Below are 21469 nucleotides of genomic sequence, written 5' to 3' on the forward strand. Positions count from 1 at the left end.
CCAGGGGAAACGCCCAACTGCACGACTTCTTTACAACCTGATGGAACAGACACCGGAGGCCACGGTCTATAGGCTACAATTAAATTAGTGATCGGAGGGGAATGCAAGCCTTAAGTAATCAATAATGAAAACTAAAGAATAAAGTGAACCAAGTCTCCAGAGACTAGAAAAGGAACAACAAAGTAACCCGAAGGCCCAGAGGGAACCCTGCTGAGAACGCCATCCCCCCCCCCCACCCCCCCGGCACTGGGAGTGAAGAGGCAAGTAAATAAATAAATAAAAGGCGGCGGGGAAATAGTAAAGTTGGAAAGAATTACTTTAAAAAACACATAGAACTGATAAATAAATTAAAATACTGCCTTTTTAAGTAAAAATCTCCAAAAAATATAACCACTAACTAATCAAGAAAAAAGGGGAGGACTCAAAACATACAGGAAAAAACGACAAGGGAGAGAACACTGGACGAGAGGACGTTTTTTTTTTAATCCTCACGTGAGGGTATTTTTTCCCATTGAGTTTTAGAGAGCAGGGAAGGGAGGGGGAGAGAAAAAGGGAGGGAGGGGGGGGGGAAGGAAGAGGAGGAGGAGGAGGAGGAGGAGGAGGAGGAGGAGGAGGAGGAGGAGGAGAGAGAGAGAGATGAAAGAGACACATCAGGTGGTTGCCTCACGCACACACCCCAATCAGGACCAGGTTCAGGGACTGAACCCGCAGCCCAGGTACGCGCCCTGGTTTGATCCCCAGCCTTGGTCGGGGCATGTGCCAGAGGCAAACACTCGATGTGTCTCTCTCACATCTATGTTTCTCTCTCCCTCTCTCTTTCTCACTCTCCCTCCCTCCCTTCCACTCTCTCTAAAAATCAATGGAAAAAATATCCTCAGATGAGATTTAACTAAAATAATAATAATAGGTGACAGAACTTGCATTACAATATTTGATTTTCAGAAGTGGATTTGTGGCGATACCCAGGTAACTACTGAGCATCAATATCTAATCATATAATACTCAAACGTAATACAAGGAAAGTATCAGCCCTCCAATCCTACACAACACATGGACACACAGAGCCCAACACCACGTGGAAAAACAGGTATGATAACCATGTGGGGTGTAAGATCGCAAACACAGCTCAACATCAGAAAACTCATTACTATGAACCCCCAGGTTTTGTGGGTGATCTCTAGGGACGATGAAAGGCCTTCAGGAAATCTAACATCTGCAGATGAATATACTCAATGGAAAAGGAACTGATGGATACTGTGATATGCTTTTACAAACACACGCACACGCACACACATCTCTCAAACCCAGAATCCATATGTTACCTGGTGTAGGCAAATACCAGGCAGGTGCCATGAGCGCCGCTGCTCTATGACAGCGCTGGCCACACCATCCGGCAAAGGAAGTGACGACGAGAGGCATAGCTGGGAGAGGAATGGTTAGAAAGGCTACATGTGCACAAGTTCTGGCACTACACTTAGAAAGACCAGGAGAACCAATGCCTAAACTGACCAACAACTTGAGAATCCAGAAAAGTAATAGGATACGAAATGAACATATAAAAACCATTAGCCTAGATTTCGGCTTCTGGCAGAAGTGATAACAGGAACCAGAATCCCTCCCATCAGTAAAAATAAAAACACCAGAAATTAAGAGAATGAAAAGACCAGCCACAAACTAGAAGATAATATTTGCAAACCACATACCTAATAAAGGACTTGTATACAAAATATACAAATAAATCTTAAAACTCTTAACAATTCGAAAACAAACCAATTAAAAAAGTAGGCAAATGTGTTGACTCCTAAAAACTAGAAATCAGTAATAGCAAGATAACTGGAAAAGTCCCAAAATACGCAGAGACTAAACCACACATTTCTAAATAACACATGGGTCCGATAAGAAATCTCAAGAGAAATTTTTAAGTATTTTTAACGAAGTAAAACTGAAAATACGACTTGCCCGACTTGGTCAGGCAATGCTATGAGGAAAATGCATAGCTCTGAATGCACACATTAGGAGAGAAGAAAGAGCTAAAATCACTGCTCCACGCTTCCACCTCAGGAGATCAGAAAAAGAGAAGCAGCCCTGACCGTGTGGCTCAGTGGACAGAGCGTCGGCCTGCGGACTCAAGGGTCCCGGGTTCGATTCCGGTCAAGGGCATGTACCTTGGTTGCGGGCACATCCCCAGTAGGGAGTGTGCAGGAGGCAGCTGGTCGATGTTTCTAACTCTCTATCCCTCTCCCTTCCTCTCTGTAAAAAGTCAATAAAATATATTTTTAAAAAAGAAAAGAAAAGCAAATCCAAAGTGAGCAACAGAAAAAATAAGAATTAGAGCAGAAATTAATAAAATTTAAGAGAGGAAATCAATAGAGATAATTGACAAAACCAAAAGCTGGCTCTTTAAGAGGATCAGGAAAATCGACAAGCCTCCAGATTAGCCAGCTAAGGAGAAAGAGGGCAAACACAGGTTCTGTCAGAAAAGCAGCAGCGCTCTCTGGCGTGGCTCGGTGGTTAGAGTGTGGGGCACAACACCATTTGCATCAGCACTCCCAAATGAAATATTTAGATATAAATTAAGAAAACTTGTAAGAGAGCTCTGTGAGAAAAACACAAAGTTCTGATGGATAGAAATCAAAGATCTACATGAATGCAGAGATGTCCCGTGACAGGCAGACTCAATATTGTCAGGATGACAGTTCTTCCCAACTTGGTCTGTAGTCAATGCAGCCACAGTCCCAGTGCCGGGAAGCCATTCCATGGATATGGACAAACTGGCTCTAAAGCTCACAGGGGGGCGGGAGACTCCGAATAGCCAACATTCAACACTGGAGACAAAGTGAGGAGGACCCGTGCTGCCCACCTGGAGGCTTACTATAAAGCCACGCGATCGAGACGGCGTGGCACCGCGAAAGGACATGCACCGAGAGCGACGCACAGGAGCGGAAACAGACACGGCTGCAGTCCGCGGGTCTCTGGCCAAGGAGCCACGGCCATACAGCGGAACCCAGAGCCTCTTCAACAAATGGCGCCGAGCAGCTGGACATGCCGTGAACGGTGTGACTCCGGACACAGGCTGCACACTCTTCACCGACATTACGTCCTACGGCTCGCAGGCCCACCTGTGCGGTGCACAGCCCTGAGCTCCTGGGAGAGACCAGCTGGCCGTGGCCTGTGGTCCTTTGTAGACAGAGCCCTGAAGACCTGACCCGCGAGAGAAACCAGGAACAGGCGGGGCTCCTGTGAAAAGAACAGCTTCTGTCTGCACGAGACAAGGTCCGGAGAACGAGACCAGCCCAGACTGAGGAAATGTTCCCCAAGGCACTTCCGGTAACAGACTGTCATCCAAAACGTACAAAGAACCTTAAAACTCAGCAATATGAAAGCAAACAACCTGACTAAAATCTGGGTCAAAGTCCTTAGCAGACACCCACCAAAGAGGATACACAGACGGCAAACAGGCAAAGGAAAAGACGCCCCGCATGGACGTCACCCGGAGATGCAATTTCCAACCATCCTGGTCCCCGCCCCCCCCAGAGGCCAGAACCGGGACGCTGACCACACCCGATGCTGGCGCCGCGCGCCCTGCTGGGGGACGTGCTAAGTGTGTAGCTAGTTTGGCCTTTTCTTACAAAAGTAAACAGGTTCTCGCCATCTGACCCAGCCATCGCTCTCCTTGGCATTTACCCAAAGGATTCCAAACTTACGTCCACACACAAGTCTGTACACACGTGACAGCAGCTTCATTCAGAATTGTCAAAATCTGAAGCAACAGAGATGCTCTCCAGTAGGCAGGCAAATGGATAAAAAACTGCGGAATGTCACTCAGGGCTCAGAGAAATGAACTACTGAGACACGGAGGAACCTCACACGCATGGGCTGAGTGAGAGAGGCCAGACCCACAAGGCTGCACACAGTGACTCCAACTCTGTCACATCCTGGAAAAGGCCAGACTCTGGGACAGTGACATGACCAGGCTGCCAGGGGCTGGGGAGGAGGGGCCACACCTGGACACCCGGGGACACAAGCCAAGTGGGCCGCTGGGCTCGTCCCCAGCTGGTCCAGGGAACAGAGCAGGGCCGGCTGCCGGGAGTCTGGGAAGACGAGTCACTAGCACCCGTGGAGGTGAAACAGGAAGAGGAAGAGGAGGCGAGGCAGCCAGAGCCAGGCGCCCTCCCTTGTTCTCCCCGGGAGGGCACCCTGGCCCACAGGCCCAGGTGAGGGCACCTGAGCGGGAGAGGGTGCAGGCATGTGTTTGTGTGTGGACACGGGCAAACTCAGGCCGGCGTGTGGCAGCAGCTGGTCCGCTCTGCTCCTGTGGCCTCCCCTTCTGCGGGGAGTGTGCTCTCTACCCTCGGTCTCACACAACAGCCGTGCACCCTGCACAGTGGGAGGGCCTGTCCTCGTCACCTCGGTCCCTCCCTACTCCAGGGAGGGACATGTGCACCCGGAGCCTCAGCGCCTGCACACAGTGGGTGACGCTGCTCAGTGAGGGCCTCGTGGACGTGGGCGAGGGGGGGGAGGGGGCGGCAGCTCAGCAGGGACAGCAGGGCGTGGGAAACCGCCCCCAGCACCGGCCCTCCACACCCGCAAGTTCTTGCCCGGGCATCTGTGACCTGGTCCTCAGCTGCTTCCGTGTGGTCTGTCCTCCTGGGACGGCAGCCCCACAGGGCAGCCCTGGCGCCCCCTGCTGTGTCCTCAGCACCCTAGTGACTTGACTTTGAACCTTGCAGATGTTTTTGGAGGCAGGACAGAGCCTCAGTGACAGACGACAGGAGCAGTGCTCGCCTGCGGCACTGGGAGCAAAGGGCGTCGAGGCACCGGTGTGGCCAGCAACGACCCTCTCTCCTGGGGGCCACACAGAGGCAGCTCTGTCCCCAGGCTGCTGCGGGAGCAGAGCGCGCGGGACGCCACGGGGCCTGCCCTGCTGGTTCGGGAGATACTCACTAGGCACGGCCGTGGTTTCCCCCGGCGGGCCGGTCGGCGCCACTGGGACGTGCACAGTGGCACTTGGCTCTGAGGGTTGACTGCCCATCCGAGTGACGTTCCGCTGGTTATCCGCATCCTCCGGCTGTTCCTCCGCCTTCTGCACGCAGGTGCTGGGCAGTGCACGCACCGGGCCCACACCCATCGTCCCGCCGGCCTCCGGGTCACAGTGTGGCTCCCTGCAACCGAAGGCCCAGCAGAGGTTGAAAGGAGGAAGGTGGGAGTCAAAAGGACCAAGGCAGGAGACCAAGGCAGAGGACACAGCGCTGCCCAGTCCTCTCCTGCCTGGAAATGGGGAGTCACTGTGTCCCAAAGCAGCCCCAACAGCTTCCCCCGAGCCTCTCTTCCTCCCGGACCTTAAAATGATGCCTGCCATTCCGCCATTCGCAGAGGTGCCCTCCCCGTTTTACAGTCACCTCCTTGGGAAGGGCCCGCAGCGCCAGAGGGGGCGTGGCCCAGGGCAGGGACGTGGGCAGGGCGGCCGGGTGGCCCCGGTGCGCGCTCACTCACTGGGGCTGGAGGTCCCGCGGCTCCTTGTCCTTGTCCTTGTCCTCGGCCTCGCCCTCCTTCTCCACAGCCTCCTCGTGTGCGGGCGGTGCCCTGTGCCGCGCCCGGTGCCTCCGCGCTGGCTCCTCGCTGCTCTCTGCCTCCCGGGGGCCGACCCGGGGGCCACGGTGCCGGGCTCGCCGCTCGCCCCTAGCGCCGTGCGTGGCGCCGTCCTTGCCCTGGTCTGCGTGGCGGTGCCCGCGGTGGCGCCGGGGTTCCCGCTCGGCCGCCTCTTCCGGGGAGCCGCGCCGGTGGTGGCGCCGGCCGCCTTCGGGCCCTGGGCCCCGGCCGCGCTCGCTCCGGGCCTCCCGGGTCCCCGCGGTCTCTTTGCTGCGGCTGCGGTGCGGCCGTGCCCGCTCCTCCGGCGCAGCGGGCTCCCCGCTCTCGGCCTTGGGGGCGTCCGCCCGGTCCTGCTCCCCAGCCTGGCCGGGGGCCTTGTCCTTATCCCGGTGCCGGTGATGCCTGCGCGGAGGGTCCGCGCCCTCGGCCGCCTCACCGCCCTCGGCAGCCTCCACGCCCTCGGACCGCACCTTGCCCCCCGCTGGCCCCCGCGAGCCCTCGCGGCCGGGCTCCACCACGAGTGGCCGGTCCAGGTGCGTCTTCATGTCGGGGCGCAGGTGGCGCGAGGTGGCGAAGCGCAGCCGCTCCTCGGGGCCCAGCTCGCTGTACAGCGCCTCGCAGCTGGCGCGCAGGTTCTGCAGGCGCAGCTGGCTGGTCCGCTGCTCCCACACCGAGCGCGCCTTGGCGTTCTGCTGCCTGCGGGGAGAGGGGTGAACACCCTTGCACCCCCTTCTCCGCCGGCAGGGGAAGCCACAGATGATAGCGATGGAGGGATGGCAGAGTGGGTGCGGGGAGCGGGAGGGGGAGGAGGAGGGCGCAGGAGCCCGCAGGAGCCCTGGCAGTCGGTGCAGGAGGGCAGGTTGGGGGGGCCAGGGTCAGAGAACTCACCGGGTAAATTCACCCATAGACTGTGAATTCTGGGAGGGAGGGCTCAGGCCACTCCTGAGCAGGTGGCCATTGGCCTGAGCCCAAGAGGTGAGGGCAGTGGGAATGATGGGCACCACATGAGGTGGTGGAGAGGTGTCTGGGACAGGTGGGCCGCGGGCCAGGAGGCTGCATCCGGGCGGCACCTCCTCTCCATTCCAGCAGTTGCTGGGTGGGGACCAGGACGGGACAGCTCAGCGCAGGGAGCAAGGGCCTGGGGCAGGTGGCCCGCTCAGAAGCAGACGGAGCCACACGTCCCTGAGGCAGTCGATCCAGCACGGCGCCCACCGCTCAGCTCAAGACCGGCTGCTCCCAGGAGGTACCACCTGCGTGGCCACCAATGCCCTGCTCCCTCCTGGCTCCACGGAGAGCACCCCTCCCGGGGACGGCCAGAGCGGCCTGTGGTCCCGCTAAGCCCTCGCTGGACGGGCTGCCCAAGGCCTGACCTCCACCGCCTCGGCCACAGCTGGGGCTGCGCAGCCCCCGGCACAGGAGGCCTCTGCAGGCCGCTCTGCTGAGTAAACCCCACAAGGCGGCCCAGCCACATGGCCAAGCAGGACTCAGCTCAGTCTCGCTCCTCCTGCCCTGAGGTGGCCCGGCCACCCTGGTGGTGGCCCCAGCAGCCTGAGACCGAGGGGGGCTGGACGTGTGTCCATCGGCAGCCACAGTGTGCTCTGGCTCTGGTGCCCCTCAGCCCCTCCCAACTACCTCGGGTCAGGCTATCCCCCTCCACCGGCGAGGACCCGGCCGGAGGGCACAACCCACAGGGTCCCACAGCAAGTCGCGGACGGAGCCAGGATCGGACACATGCGAGGGTCAAGAGAACATGGGGGGCCTCGGCCCAACCCCAACCGCACTGACAACACACCTAGGGCCACAGCCCACCACAAGCTCAGGGCCCTGGACTGCACCACGTGACAGCAGAGGTGGTGGCTGTCCGGACGAAGGTGGAGTCCATTTCCGGGGCACAGAACACAATGCCTGCCCCTCACCTGGGCCTGACGGGGGAGGCGGAGCAATGGGGGGTAAGTGTTGCCCTCTCTGGCCACCTGTGGACGCACCCTTCACCTGCCGCCCCGCCTGCCCTGCCCTCTGACCCGGGAACCAGGCTGCCTGCCCTGGTCACCTTGTGACCAGCCCACCTTCTCTTTCTTTGGGTCCAACCTTGAGCCACACGGGCCCTGCCCCCGCCCGCTACACAGAGCTCGGGGGATTCTGAGCAACCCAGACCCGAGATGGAGGGCCGCCATGCGGGGCGTGCCGGCCCAGGAGCACTGCCTCAGGCCCCCGGTCGGTCCCGCACCCGAGATGGGCCTTGAGTCTAAGCCATTGGTCGCAGGGTGGCGGCCGCTCAGACACAGCCCGGGTCCTGAGGCCCAGTTCTCTGCGCACAGACAATGAGACGGGGCCGTGCCTCCTGGCAGGCGGGACTGGCTGTGCCCCACTTCTGCGGCCTGTCCCCCAGGATCCAGCTCGAGGTGGACTGTAGGGCACCATGGGGAGCAGGCACCCTCACAGCTACCTGGGGAGCAAGGCCCTGCTCTGCTGGCCCTGTGCCTGCTGCTCTCTGCCTCCAGCTCCAGGCCACCCACCGTCTGCAGTGCCCACCCTGCAGCCACGCCACCCGCCTCCTCTCGGGCGAGTCTGTGTGCGGCCTCCCCTCCCTCTAGTGCCTGCCAGCAGCTGTACCCGCACCCCGCACCCCGCACCCCGCACCCATGCTGCCCCTCTCTGCATCCTGCCCGAGCTCACAGGCCACGCGGGAACAGTAAAGCAGGCCGGCTGCCCTCTGACCTGCAGGCCCACGTGGCTGGACTCCAGCCCAGGCTAAGTCCTGCCTAGAAAGGGCTCTTTAGGGGTCACAAGGAGGAGCAGCTTCCCCACGTCCTGGTGGGCTTGCAGGCACAGCCCGCCCCCGACGCTGTGGGGGCCTCTGTGCTGGGGACCCCGCTTTGCGGTTTCGGGGCTGAGTGCACATGGCGGTCCTGGTGTGCCACCTGCACCCCCGTCCCCACCTCACTGCTCTCCACTGCGAACCAGCCAGTGGGACCCGCTCTCCCACCCGCGGGACATCAGCCCGCAGCTCACGTGCTCGTGGGAGGCAGCCCAGCGGTGCTGGCTGGGCAGGGGGTGGGGCATGGCCCGCAGCAGTTCCCACCGGAAGCAGAGGAGGCACCTGGCCACCGCTGTGCAGGTGGCGTGACTGGACTGGAAACTCCAGAGACCCCTCACTGCAGGGCCTGAGCCCACCCTAAGGAGGAGGCCCCGGGGGGACCCCCAGCCCACCGCCCGGGGCTCCATGGCTCTCCCTCAGCTCCGGCTGGTCCCAGGTGAGCCTCCCAGCTGGAGGCAGCCCCGCTCTTGCTACAAGGATGTCATGAGGGTCGAAGATCCAGCCCCTCCCAGGTGAGGAGGGAGGGACAGGCGGACCCACAGTGTCCCCGTGAGCACTGACGGAACTCGACCTCGTGGGACAAGGAGACCCGAGTGACGGCACACAGACAGACAGTAGACAAGAGGACAGACACGAGGGGGGCGGAGGAGGGCGGGAAGGGGCATCAGGAGGCGTGCCCACTGTCCCGCCAGGCTGCAGGCGGCTGCAGAGCTGCCCCAAAGCGGATGACCAAGGGGAGCAGAGTTAGGGGGCAGGCATTTGCGTGTGGTTATCATGAAGCCGGGCAGGGATCGTGGCAGAGCGACTCACGAGTTTACGCTGGAGACAGATGAGCTGCGAGATACAGCACCCCGCGTGTGCCTTACAAAACTGCACATGCAAAAGACAGAACAGAACAAAGGTGAGGCGACCCGAGAGCCTAAGACACGAACACACGCGTGAGCGCAGCGGTCAGTGCAGGCTGCGGTGCGCATCCAGGCAGGAGGCCAGGCACACTTCCGTCAGCGGTCCCCGTGACCTTGGGTAAAAGAGAAGTTGAGAGAGAAGAGCATCCGGCAGATGCGCGAGGCTGAAGTGCACACCCGTGGTGGCGGGAACAGAAGCCTTACCCCGGGGCCGCCTGGCACCCCTGCCCCTGGCAGTCCTGCCCGGTAAGGGCAGAGCAGCTGCCCCTCCAGCTGTGGCCGCTGGCAGGGCTGGTGCACCTGCCTTCAGAGGGAGAGGGGGCGGGCGCCCCACCCGCAGGCCCTCAGCCCAGCTCTAAGTCACCCGATCCTTCCCTTCCGGGGCAAACAGCTCCGTCCCAGCCCTGCCCCTGGTGTGACTCCAACCATCCCAGTGCCTTTCTGGAGGCTCTTCCAAAGCAGCGTCTCCTTCCACCCGTTCCCTTCAGGGCAGCTCCCCAGGAGGCCCAGGGCTCCCTTTTCCTGGAGGCCGTGTCCACAAGTGTGTGTGTGTGTGTGTGTGAGAGGAGCTCAGAGCAACTCACCTGCCGCCACGCCCTTGCGCACACAGGTATGTATGCAAGAGTGTGCGAATCCGTGTGACCGCGTGTAAGTTTGTGAATGAGTGAGTGGGTGTGAGAGCATGAGGGCATGAAAGAATGGTGTGTGTATGGGGGGTATAAATGTGAGCGTGCGTGTGTGTGAATGAGTCGTGTGTGGAAATAAATGTGAATGTGTGAGCGTGGGGGTGGGAATGAGTGGTGAGTGTGGGTAAATGTGAGTGTGTGTGTGTGTGAGCGTGGGGGTGGGAATGAGTGGTGAGTGTGGGTAAATGTGAACGTGTGTGTGTATGTGTGAGTGTGTGTGTGAGCGTGAGGGTGGGAATGAGTGGTGAGTGTGGGTAAATGTGAATGTGTGTGTGTGTGTGTGTGTGTGAGCGTGAGGGTGGGAATGAGTGGTGAGTGTGGGTAAATGTGAATGTGTGTGTGTGTGTGTGTGTGTGAGCGTGAGGGTGGGAATGAGTGGTGAGTGTGGGTAAATGTGAACGTGTGTGTGTGTGTGTGTGAGCGTGAGGGTGGGAATGAGTGGTGAGTGTAGGTAAATGTGAACGTGTGTGTGTATGTGTGAGCGTGGGGGTGGGAATGAGTGGTGAGTGTGGGAAAATGTGAGTGTGTGTGTGTGTGTGTGAGTGTGGGGGTGGGAATGAGTGGTGAGTGTGGGTAAATGTGAACGTGTGTGTGTGTGTGTGTGAGTGTGTGTGTGAGCGTGAGGGTGGGAATGAGTGGTGAGTGTGGGTAAATGTGAACGTGTGTGTGAGTGTGTGTGTGAGCGTGAGGGTGGGAATGAGTGGTGAGTGTGGGTAAATGTGAACGTGTGTGTGTGTGTGTGTGAGCGTGGGGGTGGGAATGAGTGGTGAGTGTGGGAAAATGTGAGTGTGTGTGTGAGTGTGGGGGTGGGAATGAGTGGTGAGTGTGGGTAAATGTGAACGTGTGTGTGTGTGTGTGTGTGAGCGTGAGGGTGGGAATGAGTGGTGAGTGTGGGTAAATGTGAACGTGTGTGTGAGTGTGTGTGTGAGCGTGAGGGTGGGAATGAGTGGTGAGTGTAGGTAAATGTGAACGTGTGTGTGTATGTGTGAGCGTGGGGGTGGGAATGAGTGGTGAGTGTGGGAAAATGTGAGTGTGTGTGTGAGTGTGGGGGTGGGAATGAGTGGTGAGTGTGGGTAAATGTGAACGTGTGTGTGTGTGTGTGTGTGTGTGTGAGCGTGAGGGTGGGAATGAGTGGTGAGTGTGGGTAAATGTGAACGTGTGTGTGTGTGTGAGCGTGGGGGTGGGAATGAGTGGTGAGTGTGGGAAAATGTGAGTGTGTGTGTGAGTGTGGGGGTGGGAATGAGTGGTGAGTGTGGGTAAATGTGAACGTGTGTGTGTGTGTGTGTGAGCGTGGGGGTGGGAATGAGTGGTGAGTGTGGGAAAATGTGAGTGTGTGTGTGAGTGTGGGGGTGGGAATGAGTGGTGAGTGTGGGTAAATGTGAACGTGTGTGTGTGTGTGTGTGTGTGAGCGTGAGGGTGGGAATGAGTGGTGAGTGTGGGTAAATGTGAACGTGTGTGTGTGTGTGTGTGAGCGTGGGGGTGGGAATGAGTGGTGAGTGTGGGAAAATGTGAGTGTGTGTGTGAGCGTGGGGGTGGGAATGAGTGGTGAGTGTGGGTAAATGTGAGCAAGTGGGAGTGGAACGTGTGCCAGGGCGTGTGGGCAGCGGCACTCAGAGCCCAGGGGGCCAGATCACCTCACCTTCACATCTCCGCCCTCCAAGGGGCCTGAAGTGACCATCACTGAGGCCAGACCCTCACAGCCCCAGCCGACCTCTGGGGACACGGGTCCTTCCGAGGAATCCAGCAGAGCCCGTCCCCTCGGCACCATCGGTGCCCGGCTGCACATGCGCTGAGGGAGCCTCGGGGACACCGACACTGACGGTCCCTCAGCAGCAAGTGCCCAGAAAGCACCTCGCCAGTCCTCCCAGTCAGACCCCACAGCACGGCTGCGGGCGGGGTCCAGGGCGGTCCCTCTGTGCCGGCCCTCACCCACCCAGCAGCTGGCCATGGACACGGCCCTGGGGAGAGCAGGCGCTGTCCATCCAACTCACACTCATCTGGAGAACAGGGAACGGGGGAGGGGCTCTGAGCCAAGGAGCACAGGGCCTCACACGGCCCTCAGCCGCCTGGCGGCCTCGCCCAGTCATCACATCAGACCCACTGTGTCCACAGAGGGGACAGAGGACCTGCCACCCAGGACCGAGCCCAGCTCTGCTCCCAGGACAGCCTGCAGGGCCCCACAGGGAACACGGGGACCCCGGCCTGCCCACGCCCGGCAGCTGTGACAGGTGAGCTCAGGACCCGGGAGGCAGGTCGCAGCATTGTTCCCAGCAGCGGGCTCCCCGGGAGGGAGCAGAGGAGGTGGGAGAGTGTCCGCACCTCTTTCTCGGTGGCCTGACCTGAAGCCCCAGCACCTGCACTCCGAGGTTTTGTCCCAGATGGAGCGGCCCTGCCTTACCTCCAAGGAGGAGGCAGCCTGGCGGGTGGCTGGGCCCCGGGCGGAGCCCTCACCTCCAGCCCTGCAGAGGCACGTGCTACACCCCCCTGGGCCCGTGTGAACAAGCAGAAGGCCCGCACTGCCCCTCGACAGCAGACCTCAGCAGCACAGACGCGGGAGGGGCAGGAGGGAGGTCACAGCCACCTCCTCGCAGCAGCCCGGGAGCAAGCAGAGCGAGGGACAGCACCCCGCACCCGAGCGTCTGCCCAGCTCCCAGGGCTGAGCCGCCTCTACCGCCCCCACCGCCTCGTGCGCGGTGCCCGGCTCAGACAGGCCCTGCAGACGCCCTCCCAGAGAGCAGGCCCTCACCCTGGTGACCGCCTCGCCAGACGGGGCTGCTGTACACCTGCTCCACGTGCACGCACACCCGCTCCACGTGCACGCACACCCGCTCCACGTGCACGCACACCCGCTCCACGTGCACGCACACCCGCTCCACGTGCACGCACACCCGCTCCACGTGCACGCACACCCGCTCCACGTGCACGCACACCCGCTCCACGTGCACGCACACCCGCTCCACGTGCACGCACACCCGCTCCACGTGCACGCACACAGCCAGATGCCCCCGGGCCAGCACGCACCTCGGCAGCACGGGTGTGCCTGCAACACAGGCACCGTGACCACCACGTCACAGAAGCGGGGGCGCCGGCCACAGAGCTGGGCCCGTGGGTCAGCCGGGAAGGGAGAGGTGTGTGCTGGGTGGTCAGGGGCTGAACTCTACGCCTGCCTTCCCCTGGCTGACGGCCCCTGACCACCGCAGCCCCGGGCCCTGGGCTGCGCACTGAGCCACCGGGAAGTCCCAAATGCCTCGGCCCGGCCTTCACCTTCTCTCCTGGCCTCCCCCGGGCCTCTGACCCAGTGCCAACCCTCAAGGACCTTTCTGGAAATGCGTTAAGTCCTGGGGCTGCTGAGGTCCCACCGAGAACCTCTGGTTCACAAAGTACGTTTCTGAGACGCGTGTGCAGCACAGAGGGCTGACGCCTTAGCCCCCGCTCGGGGCTGTGCTCAGGGGAGGCCCTGCAGCCAGGGACGGTCAGGGAGCCAATGCCTCCGGCAGAGCCAACCCGCCATGACGTGGGTTCGGCATGCTGCGGGGTCTGCTCCTGCCCAGAAGGGGGAGCTGCAGACGCGTCCCTGGTGAGCCCTCCGCTCCCTGCCATCACGGCCCCCGGTGTCCCAACAAGCTCCAGCCAAGGCCGGGGCCTGAGGAAGCCTCTGGAAGGGGTGCCCCGCTGAGGGCCCAGCGTGGACTAGCAGCCCCACCCCTGGCCCCTCCCGCTCTCCTGAGCCTTACGTGGCGATGGAGACGTTCGCGGCCGACACGGGGCTGACTTCAGCCACTTCCTTGGCCTTTTGCAGAGCAAGCTTCTGATTGGCGGCCTCCTCCATCTCCTCTTCATCCTGTGAGCGGACAGAGCACGTGCCGTGCTTCAGAGCGCTGTGTCCGCCTCGTCCTCCTGGGGCCGAACCTGGGCCAGGCAGCGGCTCCTGCACGGGCACGATGCCCCTCCACACGGGCTGGGTGCCGCCTGCTGATCAAGGTGACGGTCCCGAGTGTCCTGCCTCAGCCGCGCTCCCACGCGCCGTCTCCCGCCCCAGGGACCCCACCGCTGCCTGCGCAGGCGTTGGTGCCACAGCTCTTCCGACTTCCTGTCAAAATGCAAACTGCACCTGCCCCGCCCCCGGGACCACCTGCCACTCTTGAACTCAGCCAGCCTCTGCGCAGAGCTGTGAGGCAGGGCCCTGGGGCGGGGGTGGGGGTGGGGGGAAAGCGGCCGCTGGCAGCACCGTCAGCCCAGGTGGGCGCACTGGCCTCAGCGGAGGGCAGAGCCGTCCTGGTTCCTCAGGGAGGCCCGGCCACACCGCCCAGCACTGACACGTGGAGAGCGGGCATGTGCTGGACTGGGGTGGGCTGGACGGGGCACGCACAGGTGTCCACAGGTGGCATCTAGGGAAACTGGCACGCCAGAAGGTCACAGCGTCTGTGACGGACGCAGCACCTCTCCGGCCACCGGAGCAGGGCAGCGGCCTCCGCCCTGCGCTCTGGGCTCGCTAAGCACCCCTCGGGGCTGGAACCGTGGCGGCCAGCAGGCCTGCGGGGCTGCGGTGAAGGGACCAGGCAGGGGGCTGTGTTTGCTGCAGGGACACCGCGGGAGGCGTGTAGAAGCACATGCCCCGCCGGCAGGCGGTGAGTGGAGACGGCACCGAGGGCATCTAGCATTAAAGGGCAGGCGCCGTCCTGCTGCGCAGACGTGCTGAGAGGCAGCTCAGCTGCTCTGCCAGGTCTAGTGTCTGAGCAGCACTGCGCCTGCCCCAGCTCACCATCCACCTGCCACTGGCCACAGGGTCCCCTCACCATGGGGGCACACATGGGGTCCCCCCACCACCCGGGACGAACATGGGGTCCCCCCACCACCCGGGACGAACATGGGATCCCCCCACCACCCGGGATGAACATGGGGTCCCCCCACCACTCGGGATGAACATGGGGTCCCCCCACCACCCGGGACGAACATGGGGTCCCCCCACCACCTGGAGAAGCACGGGTCCCTCATGGCACCAGTTGGGTGCTCCCTGGACCCCAACACGTGGCCCCTCCTGAGGCCAGTGCAACGGCCACCACGTCTCGAGTCCTGCCTGGGCCGCGCCTCCCTCAGCACCTGCTCCTGCCCTCTGGCCTCTGCTCCCAGGTTGTGGCTCCCCGAGAGCTGCCCTCGAGGGCACCTGCCTCCCTGGCGTGGTGGCTCCTCCTGCTGCCTCGGCACCGCTCCCCACCCTGAGTGACAGCCTGGCTTCTGCCCACCCGCCTCTTGGACAGGGGTCACACGGGCTCTTGACCCATGACCTTGGCTTCCTCACAGCGCTCTGGCCTCATCCAGAGCGACATGGACCAACCCCACCCCTTCCTGCACCTGCTTGCAGGAGGCATCGCTGCCCCCCCATGTACCTTGGTCAGCTCCTGGGCGTTGGCGAGGTTGTCCACAGCGATGGCCAGGAACACGTTCAGCAAGGTGTCTGGTGGCTCCAGGTAAGGAAAGGAGCCTGTCCCCACACAGGCACCCCACAGCCTCAAGGACACAGGGCCCACCCGGGCCCACCCGACCCTGACCCCTCAGCCTCCTCTCCTTGGCAGCCGCCTTCCCTCAGAGCCCGGGCCCTGCAGCCTGGCAACCCGACGGTGCCCAGAGCAGCTGCAGGGCCGTGGCTCAGCGCCACCCTGTACCGCCCCTCATGCCCACCCCCCCAGCCCAGCTCTTCGGGCTGACTGCGGCCAGAAGCTCAGGCTGTGGGGTTAACCCACCCTTGCTTCCTGGGAGGGCCCATGGGCCGCCTACTCCTGTGCCCGTCCCCGCTGCCTGGAGGCAAGAAGCACCGGACAAAACCACCTGCTTCTGGCTGCACGGGGCTCAACTCTGGTCCTGTGGGCAGAGACCGCATCTGACAGGCCACAGACCTGCAGCCCCCACGGCAGCACCGCTGGGCCCGGTCCCAGGCCAGGCTCACACCTGCCGCCTCCTCGAGTAGCAGGGACGTCCGAGCCGAGCCCACGGCACCCGAGGCCGACCCCAGAGCCACTAGAGCAGGGCAGGCCGCCCGGCCCCTTCCCCTCGGCCTGCTGCTCGCTTCTAAGGAGCGTGTCACAGCCGGGGTGCTCCGTAGACGAGGTTCGGGGGACCTGGTGCTGGGTGCTGACCCTGCAGCCGCGCCCCCACAAGCCCATCTCCACCCCAGGCGGCAGCGGTCTTCGCCTGGGCCCGGGGGCAGCACCCCAGCCCTCCGCGTGCCGGGGCCTGGCTCCCGCGGACCAGGCTGCGGGCCCGTGGCCGCCTCCGTCACCTGCCCTGGGCGCCGCGGACACTGGGCCGCCACCCTGTGTCCCGGGGGGTGAGCAGCACCTCCCCATCGTGACGACCACTGTCCCAGACACGGCCGTGTCCTCGGGGGACAATCCCACCAGTCAGGCCCCCGTGTGCCAGGTAACCGCGTCCTCTCCCAGCAGGCCTAGACTCCCCCGCCCCGCCCCGCCCCGCCCCCGGGGGCCAACACCCTGCGGGGCTCTGGCCAGTGCGACAGCGATGACGCTGTTGGTCAGGCCCTGCCCGTGTCGTGGCCCCTCCGCACCCACCCCATCACAGGCACCCTCCGCGGCTGCCCCAGAGGGACACGCAGGGGCAGGAGCAACTCCGACTGGACAGGACGGCGGCCGGCGGCCGGCGGCCAACACCCAGCCGGCGTGTGCAGGTCAGACCTGCGGCCCTGCTGTCTGCAGCCCGCCCCGCAGGAAGGATACAGTTTCCAAACAGCGTCAGGACGATGAAGTAAAAGGACGAGAACATGCCTTTGCTGACGCCGCCTTGCGACTCGATCCCGTGATACATCACTGCGTTCCAGTCCTCTCCCGTCAGGATCTGCGGAGGGCGAGCACCAAGGACACGCCTCGCCACGCACGCACGCACACTCAGGTACACATACCCACATGTCACCCCCTACATGTGCACACACCCCTTGCCCCAACACACTTGCTCCCAGGGCCCCTGGGCACATGTGCACGCACACGCACACCCGCACGCTTGCAGGTGAGGGAACCCCGGAGGGAAGGTGGCCACGCCCTCCTGCGTTAGCGCTTCCGGGGGGACGTGGCTGCCAACTGGGTGGGGCCTTAACAAGGTTTCCAGCCAAACGTGGACAGGGAGCTCCAAGCAGAGCACGGTGAGCAGGGCGAGGAGAGGACCGAGCAGTCAGGACACCGTGGATCGGGAGGGCCCGCTGCTCAGGCCTCTGCCCCCTGCTTCCCTCCACCCGGGCCGGGGCCAATGCAGTTCTCGCTCCAGGAGGAAACCGGATCCTCCATTTCCTTTTTGGAAAGCACAAGAGGACAGTGACGTCCCCGCGTGCGCACTGAGGACACCTCACACTGCGCATCCGCATCGGGTCCCGCAGCCCTGCACCTGGCCAGGCCCCGTCTGGAGTCAACGCCACGCGACTCTAAACACAGCACCCATGTGCTCTCCCACTCCACTCGCGTGTCCACACAGACAATCCACCGACTGCGTGAACCACTGCGCACACCCCTCCCTTCCTCTGCCCGCTTCCCCCCCGACAGGCCCTGCCCCGTGGTGGCAGCCAGGGTTTGGCTGCGAGTCTGGAACTGGACTTGGCGGACAGTCAGTGCTGCATCCTGGACTTTCCAGGAGCTCCCACAGCGGAGACCCGCTGCACTGTGGCCAGCAGCGGGCCGCTCTCACCCCACGCACCCGGCGTCAGCACCCGGCGGCAGTCCGTCTTGTTGTGTGGGGGGAGGCAAGCTGCTGAGGGCACAGGCTGCAGGATCTCTCCTGTGGCGGGAGGGCAGCCTTCCTCCCTGACGTGTCTCCACGTGTGTTCTGGCGCATGCTAAGCCACTACCTGCAATGTTTTTGAAAAGATCTTCTGCTCCCCTCTTTGCTTTTACCTAATTTTTGCCTTCCAAAAAAACGCAATATTCTAACATATCCGCCTGCTATGGTTTCTGCGTTTTGCATCTTGTCTATGAGATTCCTCTCCATCCCAAGATCATAAAGGTACTAGAGGCCCAGTGCATGATTAAATCATGCACGTGTAGGGTCCCCTAGGCCTAACCTGCCATCCAGGCCATATCCACTGCCCCGCAAAGCCTAGCACGCTCCGCGGACACTGCTGGCAGCCAGCTCCCCGCTTTTGATGGCAGGGGGTCCGCTGGTGCCGGAGCGGACACACAGCTCCCTGCTTTCTATCGCGAGGGATCTGGGTGTCCGCTGGTGCACCAGGCCTTTCAAAAGCCTCCAGTGGAGCGGACAGACACCCAGTTCCCCTGCTTTCGCTTTCGCTTTCGATCGCGGGGGAGCTGGGTGTCTGTCCGCTGGTGCCGGAGCGGACACCCAGCTCCCCACTTTTGATGGTTGGTTGCGGGATGTGGGCTCGCTGCCCCAGAGGCCCCTTCTGTGCCGCAGCACAGCCATGGCGCAGACGCTGAGCTCACGCCGCCGCTGGCAATGTGAGCTCAGCGTCCCGCCGGCCCAATCGGCCACCCTGAGTCCCGCCCCACTGCGCCTCCTGGCCAATCGTGGGCATAGCGAAGGTATGGTCAATTTGCATATTACTCTATTATTAGGTAGGATATTGTTTTCTTTGTAATTTTGTCTGGTTTTCCACAATCAGGTTTCGCCTACCACAGGGGTTAGCGGTCACAGCTCTGTGCACCCACAGGGGTTAGCGGTCACGGCTCTGTGCTGGCACCACGTGGGGGGTAGATCTCTGCTCCCCCACTTGGTGAGCCAGCTCCCCGACCCACCTTCTAACATCCATCCTCACACCCTTGAATTCTGCCACCGTCTCAGACAACCAGCCTCCCGCACAGCCCGGGCACTTTTCTGGGCTCTGGAATGTGACACTGGTACTTCCCTCTAGCTCACACTCTTCATCACTGCAGCTTTTTAAAAACTCCTGGTAGGTGGTGGGCAAGCCCCTTCCTCTGGAGGTCCTGGCTGTTCTTGGATGTTCCCTCTTCCACGCAATCTAGAGGCTGAGTTCCCCGTGCGGCGGGCTGGGGCCTGGGTCAGGGCCGCACTGAGTTCACAGGTCAGAGCGGGTCGGGGCCGCACTGAGTTCACAGGTCAGAGCGGGTCGGGGCCACACTGAGTTCACAGGTCAGAGCGGGTCGGGGCCGCACTGACCACCAAGGCTTCCGGCTTGTAGACACGCCCCGTGTGCTCATGCCCTTTGGCCCGTCGGAGCCCTGCACGCTTGGGAGGGCGTTACACTTGGCTATGACGGAGGGAAAGCTGTTGGTATGGCTGACTTCCATAGGAATGCTGCTGTCACACGGAAGCTGTGCTTTGCATGTCGACCTTATAGTCAGCAACGCTGGTGGACGCTCGGATTGCTAACCGACCCTCAGGCTCCTACGTTACAGCTGCATCAGTGACGAGTAATCCCCGTGTCGATTCCCCCCCAGACCCTCCCTGTCTTCCTCCAAGGACCCTCCCTGCTGAGCACCGGGCGCCCTTGCTCTGACCTTGAGTGCAACGCCCTCCAGTGGCACTGCTCTGGATTCTAGAAACGACCAGTGCTGGCGGCCACCAGGAATGGGCGTGCGGTTACGCAGCAGAGGTCCTGGGTGCAGTCGAGGAGGAGATAGCGGCGCCGGTCCCAGTCGGAGGGACACCCGGCTACAGACAGGTGTAGGGGGGGTCGCAGGGGGGACCATCTGCTCTCCTCAGTCTACTGATGCTCGCGTCGACCGCGTCCAGACACAGGCCACGGGAGACAACGCTGGACCCGGGCAACCTCGGCGCAGGTGACACGGTCTCTCTGGGATCTGGCCATAGTCTTCTCATAAGAGCCGTTTTGTCGAGATACAACTCACACGCCATGTAACTCAGTCATTTACACTGCGCCAGCTGTTTCAGCATTTTCATACTCGCAGCCATGACCAGTCGGTTTTAGAATGTTTTCCTTTCCCGCAAAACAAGAAACGCACGCCTACTGTCCGTCACCCACCTCGCTGTGGTTTGTTCTTTAAACCCCGCCAATTCTCACTGAGAGATGTTCACACCACGAGAGCGATGCTTTCTCTTGCTCCACCTGCGGCTTACTGCTCTTCTGACCGCAGACGGGCAGTCACAGGGCAAACGCGCATGACTGCACACACGGCTCGGCCACGGGGGTTTCACACCAGCGGAACTAGCCCCTTCACGTTTACTGGACTGTTGTGTCTCCCTTCACTGAGCAAACGTGTCGGGCGCCTCCTGAGTGTCGGGTGGTGTCCAGGCGCCCAGGCCAGGTCGGCAGACCAGACAGACCTGCTCCTGAGGCCGCCCGGGCTGCAGTCTGCTCTCCCTGCCCGACCGCTGCCTGCTGAGGGCCAGGCTCCACCTGACTCAGCTTCCGTCCAGATCCGTTCCCCGAGGCTGGAGACCCTCACCTGGCCCAGGCAGGCGGCAGAGACAGGGAGAGAGCTTTGACCACGGAGTCCATTTACTTAATGGTCGTAAATGACTCAGGTTTTAAACTTCATCGTGAGCTAATTTAAGTAATTGGTGTTTTCCTATAAAAGTGCATGTTTCACCTGAGTTTTCAAATCTGTCATCATAATAAGGTGCCATAACATTTGTTTGGGATTAAAAAATCACCTGTTTTCTGTAGTTAATGCCTTCCTTTTGGGCAATAGTTTTTACTTGTGCTTTTTCTTGATCAGTCTTGCTAGAAAGTTAATCTTCTTAAGATTTTTATTATTTTGTTATCTTGATGTTCTTAGTTTTGTTCCATTAATGTCTGCTCTTATCACTTTCCTGCTTTCAATTTTCTGTGGTTTACTCCATTCCTTTTGTCTAGACTTCAAGATGAGCACATAGCTAGTTTATTTCCAGCCTTTCTTTTGAGAACTGCATTTAACATTTAAGATTATAAAATTTCCTGTATTATTTCAGCTTCCTCCCTTAAGTTTTGATATTATTGTTCAGTTCTAAATGTTTTGTAATATTTATTGTGCTGTCTTTCAAAAATCTACATATATAAAAGCTTAAGTGACCAGAACAACCAGTCGCTATGATGTGCACTGACCACCAGGGGGCAGACGGTCAATGCAGGAGCTGCCCCCTGGTGGTCAGTGCACTCCCATAGCCAACCTCCCGCAGCTGGCCAACCTCCTGTGGTCCTTCTCCCCGTCCGGCAGGCCCCAGCCAGCAGCCAGCGGCGGGCAAGAAGGCCCCAGCCAGCAGCTGGAAGGCCCTGATCGGCTCTGATTGCCAGCCAGGCCTAGGGACCCCACCTGTGCACAAATTTTGTGCACTGGGCCTCTAGTATATATATGTTTTTGACTTCAGAGAAGAAGGGAGAGGGAGAGATAGAAACACTGATGAGAGAGAATCATTGATCGGCTGCCTCCTGCACGACACCAATGGGGATCGAATACGCAACCCAGTCATGTGCCCTGACCAGGAATTGAACCGTGACCTGGTTCACAGGCCAACACTCAACCACTGAGCCAGGTCGGCCGGACTGTGCTGTCTTC

At 61.0% G+C, this 21469-nt stretch overlaps 1 protein-coding gene across 2 annotated transcripts in view; it reads right to left on the bottom strand.

Annotated features, from left to right (window-relative positions):
- Positions 1 to 21469, bottom strand: part of CACNA1B (calcium voltage-gated channel subunit alpha1 B) — a 108696-nt gene that overhangs the window by 45642 nt on the left and 41585 nt on the right. For both annotated transcript variants that reach the window (XM_054726819.1, XM_054726820.1), the window contains exons 16-21: positions 16730 to 16847; positions 15386 to 15453; positions 13733 to 13839; positions 13414 to 13419; positions 5494 to 6285; positions 4945 to 5162 (exon numbers count right to left, since the gene is read on the bottom strand). In XM_054726819.1, coding sequence (XP_054582794.1) covers positions 4945 to 5162; positions 5494 to 6285; positions 13414 to 13419; positions 13733 to 13839; positions 15386 to 15453; positions 16730 to 16847 — 1309 coding nt within the window. The remainder of the gene's footprint in view (positions 1 to 4944; positions 5163 to 5493; positions 6286 to 13413; positions 13420 to 13732; positions 13840 to 15385; positions 15454 to 16729; positions 16848 to 21469) is intronic.

Source organism: Eptesicus fuscus, chromosome 15 (genome assembly GCF_027574615.1).
Source record: "Eptesicus fuscus isolate TK198812 chromosome 15, DD_ASM_mEF_20220401, whole genome shotgun sequence".
NCBI lineage: Eukaryota > Metazoa > Chordata > Mammalia > Chiroptera > Vespertilionidae > Eptesicus > Eptesicus fuscus.